Below are 17,381 nucleotides of genomic sequence, written 5' to 3'. Positions count from 1 at the left end.
GGTTTGTTTAGAGTCCATTGTCTCTCCTCCGGCCACTATGATCCGGAATTCCACGCAACTCTTCTTGTGGAGGAGCGTGGTCCGCCAGGTGGGGTGTTGGCTGTTGTGTTGCCCGGCTCTCTGTGTTGTGTTGCATTGTGTTTCTAAGTTTACAATTTTTTTCCCCATTCATTCTTACCTGATGATGGTCGCTTGTGTTGCAATCGAAACGTCGTATTCTATTATTATTATTTGATTTTACTTTCTACGTGACTTTACCGAAAGAACCAAAGAGTAATTCCTGCAGTCACGAAAGCTTCGAATCTAGTTTGTTCTCTTCGCTTGCAGTTAACTGGCTAGTCAAGGATGCCTCACAAAAAATAGACAATTGGTTAAGATATCGACGTTCATTAGCGATAGATTTATTTCTCAGAACCACGTTGGGTCAGGCAAGGGTGGGGACGGGGGAGGGTTACTCGGTTGAAACAAAATTCAACAAAGGGGTTGTTACAGCAGTGGCCAAACAAGGCTGAGAACCAACGCAGGACGTGGCATGTTACGTGAGTTCGCGTGACCCCTGCAGACGATAGATGCCGCTATATTCACCAAAACCCTAACGATAGAAGTAAACAACAACAAAACAAATTTTGATTTAAAGCTTTCGTGACTGCAGTAATTCATATTCTTAGTTCTTTCGGTAAAGTCACGTTGAAGGGAAACAACAAAACCCCGAATCAACATCCTGCCTGCCTCACGCGAGTTTGTCGAATTTAGCGGCAATTTTAGGAATGCATAATTTGGGACGTATTTAGGGGCGTCGGTTGTGTTGTAGAGAGAGGTTGCGGGTTTATTTTCCCGAAAGCAGTCGAACAGTGCCTCGGTGTGGTTCCACTTATGTAATGCACTGTTGAACAGTTTTAGATGAGAATAAACATCACTGCAGAGTGGGCATGAGATTTTATTTTGCTGGGCAACCTCACGTGCTCACCAACTACGCCGATTTAACTCCATCAAACGGTGCCCCCCACGGTTGTGAGATGTTAACTACCTCGCCTTGTATACAGGAGGTTTGTGGGTTCGATCTCGACCCTGACGCCTGCTGTATATTTGGAGTTTGCGTGTCTCTCTCTCTCATCATCATCATCATCATCACAGTGGCTAGGAGATGTTAACTACCTCGTCTTGTATACAGGAGGTTTGTGGGTTCGATCCCGACCCTGACGCCTGCTGTATATTTGGAGTTTGCGTGTCTTTCTCTCTCTCTCTCATCATCATCACAGTGGCTAGGAGATGTTAACTACCTCGCCTCGTATACAGGAGGTTTGTGGGTTCGATCCCGACGCTAACGCCTGCTGTATATTTGGAGTTTGCGTGTCTCTCTCTCTCTCTCATCATCATCATCACGGTGGCTAGGAGATGTTAACTACCTCGCCTCGTATACAGGAGGTTTGTGGGTTCGATCCCGACCCTGACGCCTGCTGTATATTTGGAGTTTGCGTGTCTCTCTCTCTCTCATCATCATCACGGTGGCTAGGAGATGTTAACTACCTCGCCTCGTATACAGGAGGTTTGTGGGTTCGATCCCGACGCTGACGCCTGCTGTATATTTGGAGTTTGCGTGTCTCTCTCTCTCATCATCATCATCACGGTGGCTAGGAGATGTTAACTACCTCGCCTCGTATACACGAGGTTGTGGGTTCGATCCCGACGCTGACGCCTGCTGCTGTATATTTGGAGTTTGCGTGTCTCTCTCTCTCTCTCATCATCATCATCATCACAGTGGCTAGGAGATGTTAACTACCTCGCCTTGTATACAGGAGGTCGTGGGTTCGATCCCGAAGCTGACACCTGCTGTATATTTGGAGTTTGCGTGTCTCTCTCTCTCTCTCATCATCATCATCACGGTGGCTAGGAGATGTTAACTACCTCGCCTCGTATACAGGAGGTTTGTGGGTTCGATCCCGACCCTGACACCTGCTGTATATTTGGAGTTTGCGTGTCTCTCTCTCTCATCATCATCATCACGGTGGCTAGGAGATGTTAACTACCTCGCCTCGTATACAGGAGGTTTGTGGGTTCGATCCCGATGCTGACGCCTGCTGTATATTTGGAGTTTGCGTGTCTCTCTCTCTCTCATCATCATCACAGTGGCAAGGAGATGTTAACTACCTCGCCTTGTATACAGGAGGTCGTGGGTTCGATCCCGAAGCTGACACCTGCTGTATATTTGGAGTTTGCGAGTCTCTCTCACCGGTGGGTCGCGTAGATTTTCTCCGGGGTTTTTTCTCCGCATAAAAAAAAATGCGTTTTTAAATATATAGCTCAGTGGGCCTCTCCTGGTGCAATAAAAACATTTGCCGTAGTAAAATTCATCATCGTAGCCCCGTGCAGGCTGGCTATCAGGATGAGGAGAGAGAATTGCGGTGTTTAATTAAAACCGCGTAATAAATAATAAGGCCGGGTGATGAGTTTGAGGGAGACATCGCCACCAGCTGCCTAACCAGCCACGTTACCCCCTCCTCCTCCTCTCAATAATTGACCGTTTTATATTCATGTAGAACCAGGCCCGCAAACGTGTTTGGCACCGTAATTAACGATGCAATTAACGATTTGGGGCCGTCCATAAATAACGTCACGCGATTTTGGACGATTTTTGACCCCCCCACCCACCCCCCCACCCTCGTCACCCATTCAGATTGGGATGGACGCAGTGCAAGGAGGGGGTTGAGCAGTTGAGGTTGTTGCTTTGTTGTAAGGGGCCGTCCATAAATGACGTCACCCGATTTTGGATGACTTTTGACCCACCCACCCTCGTCACACGGCGTCACAAAAAGTCAGACCCCCCCCCTCAATTACGACGTCACAAAGCTCTGCCCCCCCCCCCACCCGCCCAAAACCATATTTCCACTTTGAAAATAAAACATGCTTCAAATCGCCACTTCGCCACTCATCGTGGTCTTTTGCGATGGTAGGGGACAAAAAATGAGAATACCCCAGGCACCTGCACGCGAGCAGATTTCACCGCTCCGTCTCCACGGTGCTTGCTCCCTCTTGGGCGAGTTTGCTCCTCTTTGAAGCAAACAAACAAAACACGGTTGCCGATCACCTGGACGGAGAGAACCGTAGCCCGAAACGTCGCCTATTACGCACTGCGCAATACGTATACAATTTACAAAGGACGGTGTTCTTGACGAGCGGCGAGCTCCTGCCACGGATGTAACATTTGTTTTGTTTATCGGTTAAATTCTAAATCCAAAGGGTGGGAGGAGCTGCGGGCCCGGGGCAGGGCGATGTGAACCCCAACGGACGCGAGTTCGATTCCAGGCAGCTCACGGCCACTACGAGATCAGGTAACTGATCATTAATGACCTGATCTGAATCGCTCTCTGTCCCCCTCAAGCAAGGTCCCGCACTGCTGACGACCGGCTTGGTGAAGTATGATCGGACAACCCCCCCTCCCCCCTCAAGGGGCTGAACATCTTTCATGATAATCAGCCAGGCAGAGTGAATTCACTACTGGATGAAGACCTCCTCCACGAAGCCACCGCCACCTCGCACAACCCACGGCGGTGGCAGTATAGCGCCCCCCCCCTCCGCCCCCCCCACCCCCCCCCAACGAAAGTACGTCAGCCGAGGAGACGGAGCGATGAAATCAGCTCCGCATCTCAGGATTACGACGGCATCATTACGCTTAATGAGTTGTCGGATTGGGCCACGCGCGTGCGTTGCACGAGCGTGGCCCAATGAATGAAAGCCGCGCTGCGCTTGGGACGATAAATCTCGCCACCCTCCCTCCAGGGCGACGTGCGTGGAGCTTCTCGGAGTCAGCGGGACGCGCTACAGAGGCGGGGGGCAGGCAGGCAGGAACCCACGATGGGATTATGTCCACGGACTCAGGTGGTTCTACACGCGATGCATCATCGGCCCGACGGGGATCGATCCACTGCTGGATTAAGGCCTCCCCACCTTGTCCCACGATCCTGCGATGGAGTGGTAATGATGACGATGATGACGATGATCCCATCTCCCACGGTAGATTGTTCTCTCAGACTCGTTTCCGTGCCCCCGGAACGTTGAACTTCTTTCGCACCGTGCATATAACCAACCGCGCTAATTGGAGATGCGGCTGCCACTCCGCCAGAGTCAGATGTGGCGAGATGAGCCTCAAGAACCACACGCACGCAAATCGTGCACGTCCATACACACGTTCTGTACAGCTCCTTAGGACCATCCACTGCTGGATGAAGGCCCTCCCCACGCCGTCTGGCTCGTGGGGTGGGGGAAGGGGTATATGGCCATACTTCACCACGCTGGTCCAGCACGACTTGGTGAAGGCGAGAGGAGAAGACACGGGCGCATAGAAGTACGGTACAAGTCTCGCGCTGTATATGCGGCTGATCTTTATCTGCACAACTTTCGCTGTATTATGCGTTGCGAATTCACTCATCCGCGGATATGCGGTCAGACGATGAGCAACATCGTGTGTGTGTGTGCCGTGTGCGCTGCTCAGCAGACGGCATCAGAAATGTGTATTCATACTGGAGGGATCCGATGAGCTTTAAAGCTCTTTTTTCACAGATATCGGGTAGTTTTCACAGATCTCCAGCTGTCTCACAGACATACATAAACATAGAGACACATACACAGCTACACACACGGAGATACATGCAGAGACACACACAGAGATAGATAGAGATACACAGAGAGATACACACACAGAGATACATAGATACATACACAGATACACACGGAGATACGTACACAGAGAGACATACACAGAGAGACATACACAGAGAGACATACACAGAGATACATACACAGAGATACATACACATAGATACATACACATAGATACATACACAGATGCACACAGAGATACATACAGAGATAGATACAGATACATACACATAGATACATACACAGATACACACACAGAGATACATACACAGATACACACAGAGATACATACACTTATATACATACAGATATACATACACATAGATACATACACAGATACATACACAGATACATACACATGGATACATTAACATACATAGATACACACAGAGATACATACACACAGATACACACAGAGATACATACACATAGATACATACACAGATACATACAGAGATAGATACACAGAGATACATACATACAGATACACACAGATATAGATACACATAGCTACATACACAGGGATACATACACATAGATACATTAACATACATAGATACACACAGAGATACATACACACAGATACATACACATAGATATATACACAGATACAGAGATAGATACACAGAGATACATACATAGAGATACATACACAGATACACACAGATACATACACAGATACATACACAGATACATACACATAGATACATACACAGATACATACAGAGATAGATACACAGAGATACATACATACAGATACATACACAGATACACAGAGATACATACACATAGATACATACACAGATACACACAGGGACACACGATTGTCAGGCAGCTGTCTCCTACTCGTGCGGTTTCGCTCTGTGCGTACTTTTATTTTGGATCGCCTCTACCAACGACGACCGCACAAAGCGAGGCGTAAACCTGGCCTGCACAATTCATTCTTGCTGCACTGCCCCCTGCTGCATAGCGGTCGGCAATCCATGCGACGGCCAGGTTCAAACACCCCCCCAACCCCCACCCCGCTCTAAGCTTCGACGGCATCGCTGGGATTGATCGGTCGTAAGCTTTCGCCGTTCCGTAACATTTTGCCGGCGCTCTCATTTTTATTTTTCATTTTGTTGCTCTTCGGGTTGAACGACGTGCTTGATGAGATGGACACAATGGCTCAGGCATCCCCGTTCAAAAATTGTGTGCAGATTACAATACGATTGTCACAGCCGTCAACCCATACGGTTTGCCCCGTATCCTTGTACAGGGAAATTGATTTTTTAAGGTCCATACGGAGTTACAGCCGTTTCAATACGGGGCAATTTTGTTGTTGTCTATTTGTTTGCGTTTCTCCCTTGTGATTGGGACTTTGTAGGATGGACGTTGAGATGTATAAGGGCACGGGGTGACCAATAAGGTCCGAATTGGTATGCAATAAGGTAGGCACTAAGGGTTTGACAGGTATGCATTGTGACTGATAATAGGTCACCCAGTATAATATATATTTTTTTTAATGCGGGGTGATCCATCTATAGTCCAATCACTGATGTATGCACCCTCGTCCTCGTCTCGTGCGCAACGTATGGGGAGGGATTCCTTTCTCGATCGATCGAACAATGTTATTCTTAGCTCTTTCGGTAAAGTCACGTTGAAGGGAAACAATAAAATAATAAAATATATATATAAAACAATAAAAAAATTCTCACGACGTTTCGACCATAACACAAACGGTCGTCATCAGGTGGTTATGGTCGAAACGTCGTGAGAATTTTTTTATTATATATATTTTATTATTTTATTGTTTCCCTTCAACGTGACTTTACCGAAAGAGCTAAGAATATGAATTACTGCAGTCAAGTGAGCTTTAAATCAATTTTTTTCCAGAATGCTTACACGAGGCTGGCTGGCTGGCTCGCCTGGGAGTAGGGATGGTCGGCATAAGGCACTAACACTAGAGTTACAAGGCTATCCATACTTCATCGATCCACTGGGGGGGGAGGTAGTTAACATCTCGGTGGCGAGATGTTAACTACCTCGCCTGGTATGCAGGAGGTCGTGCGTGGCTTCGATCCCGACCCTGACACCTGTTACACGTTCTCCCCATGGTGGTCGCGTGGATTTTCTACCGGGTCCCTCGGTTTATCGCTCCACATTTAGAATCAACATCACGCGTTTAGAGTATCTGGCTGCTTCTATAAATGAACCTTATGTCGGGACCCCGGGGTCCCGAATAAACGGAAGTCAAAATCGTAATTAGTTCATTGATTTTGGGCGACTCCGTCCCACCACGCACATAAACGCCTTCGTTGCCAACATTGCCGTAGTCACAAACAAAACTTTGAAACTTTGACGAGCGCATCGTGTAGAGCTCGTCGAGAAGAATAGATCGCCGTGTCGTTCGTCTTCAACAGACATAAAATGACGTCGCAACGCAGTTTATGCGAGAACCGGGGGCTTGTGGGACCCCGGGGTCCCCTCATAAGGTTAAATTAATGTCCACGTGATGATAAGCCACTTCGTTATCATTTGTGGCCAGGTCGCTTCTTGAAAAAGAGCTGTAGAGCTCAGTGGGCCTTACCTGGTCAAATAAAAACATGTTTTAGTTTAATAATACTATATTACTGTACCCTACATTACAACGAACAGGAAAGGCGTTATAAACCATTTCGGTTCTTAATTAGTTGTATTTTACGTTGACTTTCAGACCGCAGTCCATTCGCTGGCACTGCCTCTGAATACCTTTCACACGACGGTCAATGGTATGGTTTATAGCATGTTGTATAATAATAAATAGTATAACATTGTAATGTTTAACATAATTCATAAGGCAATATATAGTATCGTAATTGTATAGTGAATATACAGCAGTGTGGTATACAGTAGGGTTGGTAGAATAATACATAGTGTAATATTACAAGTCTAATATTTGTAAGTCTAAAGTATAGGGTAGTGTATAGTAACGCATTGTATAATTCAAGGGTGGGTTTGTCTATGGCAGTGTATATTACGGTGTATAGTCGTGTAATGTAGAAACAAGTTTAGTTGGAGACATATCAATATAATGCATAATGTTAGAGCTTACATTGGGCTGTGTATACGATATTATACAATGTATTTTAGATTGGAAGGTATAACATTGCAATGTATAGTAGTCTAGTTTATGGCATGGTTGTAACGCAACACAGGACAGAGGAGTGCATCGTGGCTGTTTCTCTCTCTCCCCCCTCCTCTGTTCCGAGCATAGATGGACTCGTCCGTCTCAACAAAGCTCGTCGCTTTCCGTGGTGCTAACGTTGAAAAGAAAAAAACGCCACCCATTTTTTCGCCATATGGCATTGTAATGTATAACGACTTATTGTTAGTAGCTCAGCTGATTGGAGAGTATATAGAGTTTATTGATAACATTGATGTAAATTTTGATTTAAAGCTTTCGTGACTGCAGTAATTCATATTCTTAGTTTTTTCGGTAAAGTCACGTTGAAGAGAAACAACAAAATAACAAAATATATATAAAACAATAAAAAATTCTCACGTTTCGACCATAACGCAAACGGTCGTGAGAATTTTTTTTATTGTTTTATATATATTTTGTTATTTTGTTGTTTCTCTTCAACGTGACTTTACCGAAAAAACTAAGAATAACATTGATGTAGTTTATATTTGAGTTTTTTATTAGTTCGCTATATGGTATTCATTATATAGTGTAGTGTATACCCAGTTTATGTTAATAGCTCAACTTATTGAAGAATATATTGAGTACATTTATTATATTGATGTAGTTTATACTTTGTTTTTTTCACATCGGTTTATTGTATGATAGTTGGGTAGTTGCAGTTCTTTAGCGTCCATATACTAAATGCCTCTGTTGATATGTAAACTTTGACTTTAACATAGCTACTTCCGTGACCAGTCACATGCTAATCCCTCACATTAATATCATGCTAATCTCCTAGTTACATGCTAATTTCTGACTTTTAACACCCTGCTAATCCAACACTTTAACACAGCTATTTCAATGCTAAATTCTCCTGTTTGATATGTAAACTCCTTTGTCAAGGCGCTGTACTTCTCCCACCTAGCTTAAAAGACGGCGAATCTTAGCAGCGTTCACTGAAGCGCTGTCGTCCCGACAGTTCTGTTCCTTCACCTGAAGAAGGCAACTTGTGTTGTGGCCGAAACGTCGTGAGAATTTGATTTTATTATGTTTAAATGTTTATTATTTTATTTCCATTCTACGTGACTTTACCGAAAGAACCAACAAGATGATTATAGTGAACAAGGCACGCCTATTGATACTATATTATTGCACCGTGAATCGAGTCCTGTCGAGGGCAGAGTTGCGATGGATTGACGATTCCCAATTGAAAGCGCGACCTCCTGGCGGGCTGCAATTGTTGAGCTGCTGTAAACAGATTCATCGGAGTATCGGGGTACAATGAGGACAACAACAACAACGGCAGCAGCAGCAAACAATGAGGCGAGATTGAGATGGCGTGGCGTGCCAAATCAATTCTTGGAACGGCACTCCGGAGCCGTTCCGGCTGAGATTAAGCACTCCCTTAAGAGACGAGGCATTTGTTAAAAACTGGGCCACCTGGGTAAAGCAATTAAATCGTGTGCCCCCCCACCCACCCGCCTCCACCACCACTACCGCAGTAGCCTTACGTAACCCCCCACCCCGCACCACTCCGACTGGGATCGTGTCAAAACGCCCGTGAAAGTGACATAAAATAATGGTGGATTATCCTCGTAGCTACATGTGTAGTAGCTACGGACCCCGCACTTTCAAGGGCCCCGCGCTAAATGCTTTCAAGCTATCAATACCGGTTCAGTGATTCTGCACTTGCTCTATTACGATAGCACTATACCGCCTTCAACTTTTATGAACGACTGGGTGTTTAAGGTTAGCGATTTGTCATTATCTGGCTGTATAGCAAGTAAAAAAAAATACAATTACTTTACTGTGCAAGTAAAACATTTGTGTTTTAATATTTGCATTTTTAATGTAAGGCCCATTTATAACATAGGCTACGGGCCCCGCACTAGCTTAATCCAGCACTCATCAAACCCCGAGATGTAAAACAAAAACAATTGATGATCTCGGCTTAAGAAGCAACAGAATGTTTGCAGAAAAAATCGCCACTGGCCTGACGGCCGGACGAAGTGTGCAATGCGCGTAATGTTCAAATATTTAGCGCGTGTATTGAAATTTGTGAGAGACGCTAAGGGCTTGACATTTAATGATCACTCGAATGAATCCCTGTGTGTGTGTATGGAGGAGAGGTAGTGTAGCGGGTCGCACGTTGCGCTACGAACCTGGCGACCCGGGTTCGATGCCCGCTCACGGCCAACACCAATGACGATTGTCTGAACCGGTCATGGGCATCGCCTAGGTCGACTCAGCCTCAAATGAGTACCTGGAGCGGTGTGTAAAAGCATCACCACTGGGGTGCCAGCCACGCAATTCCTCGTGTACTGGCCTTCAAGGGTGCTCACTAACAGCCCTTGCCCCAATAGTCTGTTAATGCTATACGGGGGATCTTTGGGATATATACAAAAGACAGTGTTTCTTCATTGTAAGGCAAACGGTGGCCCTTAGGTCGGCCCCCGACAATACGCAAATGTGAAAACACTCCCATCGTGCTATCCAACCTCAATGGTTTTAAACGGGTGGCGGCCCTCACACACATGAAAATTGGTGAAGAACACTGATATAGCCAGTCGTGGGTGACCTGATTTTAATTCCGAATGATGTTCTAGAAGGGCCAGAGATAAGTGGAGGATGACCACTGCGAACCGAGTTTGATTCACAGTCTCGGCTAACACATCAGTGGCAAGTTATAGTGGAACCTGATCTCAGTATCTCTATCCACCAATCCGCACTGACCAGCGTGGTGAAGTATGGTTAGAAAAGCACCAACGACCGACCTTGCATGGGAGAGGCCATCATCATCAGGCAAGTGGATCGATGAAGCGTTCGAAAAGTATGAGGCCCAGGACCAGCTCAGACATCGCTTGCCACTCAGATATCACGAGCCGTGACCGGGAGTCAAACTCAGGTGGCTAGGTTCACAGCGCGACACATGAGCCGATGCAACGCCACCCAATTACGATTACGTAATTAAGTGTGGTGTGTTTAATCTATTGCCCTCAATGTTGTCTCACTGGCATTACAATGGTCAAGGAAGCAAATGCGCAGCCCTGCAAATTCTCGCTCACTCCACTGCTGGCGGACTGGCCTCCACTAGAGGGAGCTCGAGGGTAATTGGCCTACTCTTCCATCGACTACAGTGCGCATCTGTATTACCGCCGAGTTAATAAAACTCGCCCGAAGTTTCAACTTCCACGCCGGGAGATGGGTAGAGTCGAACCGATGATCCTCTGGATTTGCAAGTCCAGTGCGGTGCTGACCATTACACCAAGCCAGCGGCACGCCCATCATCGGCAGTGTGCGTACGCAAACGTTTCGCTGTGCTTGCTTCACGAAATTACTGTCACGCAACAATCCACAACCTGGCCGTGCGTTGCGAGCCACAGTGGGTCTATAACGGTCAAAATAATAACCAAAGCGTGGGACAAACATTCATCCGAATCTAAAGGGCGTTTTACAATCGTCCGTTCGTCAATCCACTGCCGGATGAATGCCTCTGCACTCCCGTGTCGGTTGTGGGAGCTGTTTGACCGTACTTCGCCACACGCCGTCGGTGAGGGTCGCAGGGGCTGGCCCAGGACCGGGACCAGGAGTGGTTCGGATATCGGAACCAAATTTAGCCGTGGCCTGAAATCGAACTCGGGTTTTCCCCATTCATGGTGCAGTGTGCTCATCACTCCGGCACCGCTCCACCCATATGCAGGAATTAACATGGGGTTTTGGGAAAAGGCGGGTTTCTGCTGTTGCTGACCAGTCTGCCTGCAATGCCGTAGATTATTTTTTTTATTTACGTCAATGCGCTGTTGAAGCAGTTCTGGGTTCAGAATTGTGGCACATCGTGTGTTAAGCACTAACGTAACTCCCACCCACCTCCTCCCTATACATAGTGGATGGTTCCCGACTGATGCGGTGAGATGTTAACTCCATCGTCTGGTATGCAGGAGGTCGTGGGTTCGATCCCGACCCTGACGCCTGCCGCTGTATTATTTGGAGTTGATTGTGTTGCCTCCGGGGTCGTGTGGACGTTTCTCCGGATCCTCCAGGGGTTTTTTTTTCCCTCCACGTTTAGAATGGACGCGCGTTGAGAGAGTATTTTTCTGCGATAATTATCCATGTGCTGGGCCACCACTTGTTGGAGCTCCCGTTTGCGACGGCCAGGTCGCTTCTGAAAAAGAGCCACGTAGCTCGGGGGCGGTGGGGGGGGGGGGGCTTACCTTGTAAAACAGAACGTAGTTTTAGTTTAGTTTAATATTGGTCCGTCTGTAAGGCATGCAGAAGTGAAGCTGTGCATAAGTGGAGTCGGGTCTGCGTTTCATGCGCCTGACAAATAAAAAAATTGAATTTTCGACTGGGGACTTGAGTTAGAATCGTGGCATGGAGACGTTTTTAATATGAAGGTCTTGAAGGGTTTGAATCAATATATGAGATCATGTTTTCAAATACAAACAGTAAAACGGTTGAGTTTTACTAGCCCCCCCCCCGTCCCCCGAGAAAAACCTCAATCAAATATTGGGTAAAAAAGAATACAACCTCAATTTTTTGTTCATTTTTTCATATAATTTTAGATGTTTGACGGTGCTGGATACAAAGGATGAGATCGGAAAGTATTTTTCATTTAAAAGCCACAAATTGAAAATTGTTGGGCCCCCCACACGCGTGGGGTGGGAAGGGGGGGGTGGGGCGGGGTAAAAAAAAAAATCGCTTTTGAATTAAGGTCTACGAAAGTTTGCGCCTGAAGATTTTCAAGGATGCCCACAACCAAAACGTGACATTGGATTAACAAAGGCTCCCACAATTTTGGCTACGTCACGGTGAAAATCCGTTACCTGCAATGTTACGCCCCCCCCCTCCCCCCCCTTGCAAGTCAACGCTTCACTGCGGTTGGCATTTCAAGTTTGAGCCACGCAAACCCCCCCCCCCCACTACCCCTCCCCACCCCCGTGATCCTCGGCAAAGGCACGGCCAAGCAAAAGCGGGGCAAAGTTACAGGCGAGGTCGGCGTTCGTCGAATTAACCACGAGCGGCCGGTCCCTCCGGTACGCTGGGATTCCGTCAATTTCTAACTTGCACGTGGAGGTCTTGCAACGCCTCGAACGGGGATGGTTTACGTTGCGGCAATCGCAAACGGCGTTCGCGCACGAACGCGCCCCCATTCAGGGCCCTCCCTTCCTTCGCAGACGAATAAAAGCAACAATTTACAAACCGTGTAACGAGCGCAGCGTTCCAAATCGTTGACGCGCATGAAGTCGGTCGCAACGTGCGTTTATTGCTCGATAATTACAGCGAAGGTGCGAACGTGGCGATTGGGCGTCTGCGATCGCGTTCGAGTACATCATGGTGTCGGTGACGATCGCTGGTGACACTCGTCGTCCGTGCGCGGGGGTGTGCGTGCGTGTGCCAATCATCGGCAGTGTTGCAGTTAGCGCGGTGCACTACGAACACCGGTGGCACCAGTTCCGATTACCGCGCACGGCCAACACCCGTGGTGATTATCTGAACCGGTCCTAGGGTCTCCCCTAGGTCGACTCAGCCTCAAATGAGTAACCTGGTGCGGTGTGTAAACATCGCCACTAGGGAGACAAAGGCGGCCGGGCGTGGTGCTGGCCCACCCACCCCCCGGTGTGCCGTGCCGGCCTTAATAGGTGCTCGCTAACAGCACTTGCCACAACTCTGTTAAGGCTATACGGGGGGGGGGGGGGGGGGGTCTTTGTCTTTGTGCGTGTCCGTGTGTGAACGCTCCTGTATGACAGCATGCTTGGGCTGCGTTGACCGGTATATTTGCATATTAAGAACGAGTGTGAAAACAAAACACAACGTTACGTATGCACGTTGGACTTCTTGAGCGCCGCACGTAACCACAACGGTGCTGATCGGAGGCGCGTGCGCTCGCAAAATGGATTTGAAAAATGAAAATTACCGAACACCCGTGTAATTATTTATATTTTTTGTACTGCATTCCCAATTTTAGCCCGATTGTGCTTTTGGGGGTTATATCCGGGGACAGCTCCTGAAATTCCATCAGGGGGCAGTACTTCCCCACCGCCCTGCAACAGAGAGTAAGGTTGGTTGCGTCACAACAAAACCGATGTATTATGTATTTAATTCTTAAGGGCTGGAAATGCAGACCAATTAAATGCAGAACAAACACGTGCTGGGTTTTTTTTCGTTCTGCAGCCATTGGTGAATGGGCTAAGACGACCAACCAGTGGTGGCTGGAACCCTGGATTCGAACCCAGCACCGCAGCTGTGCCGGATGAGTTGCTCTGAGCTCCGAGTCGCCCGGCCGACTCATCGGAGGCTACATTTGAAATTCTTAGGGCAATTAGTTGAAGGCGGATCAGAACCAGATGATCAAACAACCCAGTGACTAAAAGTAGGCTGCAGTGCAATAGGCAAACTGAATTTGCCAATGAAAATGAATCTGCCTCAAGAATCCACTGTTTAAATCGGTCCGCATTTTCAGCCATGACGTAGATTAAAAAAAAAAACACCGACTGTGACAAAAGAGGAATGGAACACGAGCTGAATCATGTGCAAATCGCGGAGATGGTCGCTTGCAGTATCGAACGCAAATCAAGAGATATAGCATCGACCTGCCGAGGACAGCTGTGAGAGGCTGCCCACCGTGGTGACGGTGCGATCAGATCAGCTCCCCGAGCGGGAGCGAGATGAATCGCGGCAGCGCGGGAGCGCGAGAGGCACGCCGACTGTCATGGGGAGGGGCCTTCATCCAGCAGCGGACAGACATTGGCTCACGGTGATTAGGACGACGACGGTGATGACGACGATGCCGATGATGATGTCGGCACGAACGCGGCTCGGAGAGCGCGGCAGTGCCAATTGGGTGCTTTAAACGTAAGACTGCGCGCGCGGGGGCACGGCTGCGGGATCTCCGCCGTCCACAGGCAACTCTGCCCACCACGGCATCCCATCGCCTCCGCGACACCTGCCACCGTGCGGGGGCCGAGAAAAGCGGCGTCAAAAGCCTCAGCGCCGAGACGAGCGGGCGCGGCGCAATATCCCCCCCCCCCGAAACTAAGCGGCGGCCTCCCAGACATCGGAAATCAATGAGCATGCTCGGCGGACCTCCCGCTCGGGGGCCACCTGCGCGCGGAAACCGAAGTGCTCCTCCACTTTACATTTTTGGCCGTCGAGAGCCGACAAAACCTTTCGGCGCAAAAAAAGGAAAGCGGCGCCAAAGGTGGCGGGATTATCCGGCGTGCTGTCCATCACCCGGCAAGATCCCGGTGGGGGGGGGGGGGGGGGGGGGGGGGGTGCAGGGGGCGGTCGGTGGTCCGACTCGGTCGACCGCGGAGTCTCAGTCGGCCCAGTCCTCCTCCTCCTCACCGCCACCGCCGCCGCCGCCAGGGCTGCCGCTCCCCGCGACGGCCGGAGGGGTGGGATGGCGTCGGCCATGCGGGCAAATGCCCCGGACGACGACGACCCCGCGGTCGCGGCGTCCCCGCCGCTCGCCTTGGAGCCCGAGATGCCTGCGCGGGGGGAGGGGGCGCGGGGGGAGGGGGCGCGGGGGGAGGGGGCGCGGGGGGAGGGGGCGCGGGGGGAGGGGGCGCGGGGGGAGGGGGGCAAAGGGCGGGCGAGTTCAGGGGGCGGTGGTGCGGGCGAGGGGGCCGACGGAGCCTCCTCCTCCTCCTCCTCCGCCCCGCTCGCTCGAACAACGGTAGAGCCCTGCAGGCACTGCGGGCGATGCGGTAACGCGCTCGGCTCGCTGTCGATCCGCTTCTGGATTGGGGGTCTCCCCACGCCGTGCGGGTCGTTTGGGGGGGGTCGGGGGGGGGTTATCCGACCGTACTTCACGACCAGGCTGGTCGCTGCGTGTTGTGAAGGCGGGGGGGGGAGCGTAGTCGCCGTGGCCACTGAAGCACGCTACAACAATGGATGTCGCCGCGCGGCCCAACAAGAAGACCGTTCTAGGCGACGAGCGGCACAGAACCTCAGGGTGAGCACGGCGTGGAAGTGGTGCGGGGGGCAGACGGGGAGAGGGCCGAATGCGTCGCAGGCCAACGGCCACGGTGCGCTCGGCGGTCAAGGGGGATCGTAAAGGGCACGACAAACGAGAGGAGATGGGGCACAAGTCGGGGGGGGGGGGGGGGGGCAGCAGGGAAGATAAGTGGGGATCACGGGAGGAGGGTGCGTAGGGAGGTGCGCACAGGAAAGGCTCGAGAGGAAGGGAATGACAAACAGAGGCGGCAGGCGTGAAGCAGCTGGAACGACCCAGGCCGAACACCGAACACCGAACACCGAACACCGAACACCGAACAACACCCGCAACGCTGCTATACGCTGGCCCGGGAGGAACGGTGTGCCCTCACGGTAAAGCACGTGCGTTTGCGGGCTTACATGGCACGCAATTTCAAAGCGCTTCACGACGGCGTCGCCCGCCCCCCCCCCTCCCCTCCCCTCCCCCACCCACCCACCCACCCGAAAAAAACTAACCAAAATGGAGACAGTAGCATCACCGCCACGTTCTGTTCCCAATCTGCCACGCGAAAAGGCGCTTCGCCCTCCGCAAGGACTGGCACAAAAGGGGGTGGGTGTTCGATGGGGGGGGGGGGGGAATTGCGGGTGATCAGGGCTCGTGAATAAAGCATGAGGTGAGCGAGCGCGCTGGAAAGTTTCTGCCGTCACCGCCGTCACCGTAGGGGGAATAAGAAAGCGGCGAGCGGAGGCGACGGAGCGCGCCAAGTGCCCGTTATGTAAGCGCGCGGATTAGTCCGTAACGGCGTGGCGGAGTGCCGACGATAAAATTATAATGCGAGATTCAATTGGATTTTACAAAACGAGGAGGAGGTTATTTAGACGGGATTGCTATGCGCTCTGGGTGCCCCTATGCCGGCGGGTTGGTTCTCTCATTCCCGATCGCTCGCACCCCAAGCCCATGGCTCCGAACGACAAAATACGCTCGCGAAGAGGCGGCGAACGTACTACGTGCGTACGTACGTTGAAGTTCTTTGGCGCCCTACGTAGCCAGCCGCGCTAATCGAAGGTACGGGGGAAGCACAACAAACTAAACACAAAAAGCAGTTCGAAAGAAATGAGTTTTCAGTCTAGATTTAAAAGTGCACATCTCCCAGTGGCTTCCCAATATCGGGCGTGAAAGTGCAGGGAGTCAATTTAACGAGTGCGTTCATTTTCACACGCAGAGAGAAAGATCCCCCGTGTAGTCTTGACAGCCTTTTTCGGGAAAGTGCTGTTTGCGAACGCCTATGAAGGTTGGCACGGCACACGACGGGGTGGGTGGCCAGCACTACTTCTGGCAACCTTTGCCTCCCCAGTGGCGATGTTTACACACGCCGCACCAGGTGCTCATTTGAGAGGGAGTTGACATAGGGGAGGCCCATTTTCACAAACACACACTCTAAAAAGCAGCGGTCCCCAACCTTTTTGGCACCAGGGACCGGTTTCGTGGAAGACAATTTTTTTTTCACGGACCGGGGGGAGGAGGTTCATCATTGGGTCTTTCCCCCTTTTCAAAGAAGCTCTCCAGCGACGTTTGTTTTTTTACTCATTGTGGCTACTAGGGGTTAGCCTGTGGGCTTACTCATTGTGGCTACTAGGGGTTAGC

At 50.0% G+C, this 17,381-nt stretch overlaps 1 protein-coding gene across 1 annotated transcript in view; it reads right to left on the bottom strand.

Moving 5' to 3' along the window:
* Positions 1 to 13,044: 13,044 nt before the first annotated feature.
* WASHC1 (WASH complex subunit 1) overlaps positions 13,045 to 17,381 on the bottom strand; it is a 111,897-nt gene continuing 107,560 nt past the window's right edge. Inside the window, exon 11 of the mRNA XM_032972470.2 lies at positions 13,045 to 15,288. Coding sequence (XP_032828361.2) covers positions 14,834 to 15,288 — 455 coding nt within the window. The 3' untranslated portion in view covers positions 13,045 to 14,833. The remainder of the gene's footprint in view (positions 15,289 to 17,381) is intronic.

The sequence above is a fragment of the Petromyzon marinus genome, chromosome 48 (genome assembly GCF_048934315.1).
Source record: "Petromyzon marinus isolate PM22_M1 ecotype Great Lakes invasive population chromosome 48, UKy_Petmar_22M1.pri1.0, whole genome shotgun sequence".
In the NCBI taxonomy this organism is placed as follows: Eukaryota; Metazoa; Chordata; class Hyperoartia; order Petromyzontiformes; family Petromyzontidae; genus Petromyzon; species Petromyzon marinus.
This window is presented reverse-complemented; position numbering and strand designations above follow the sequence as displayed.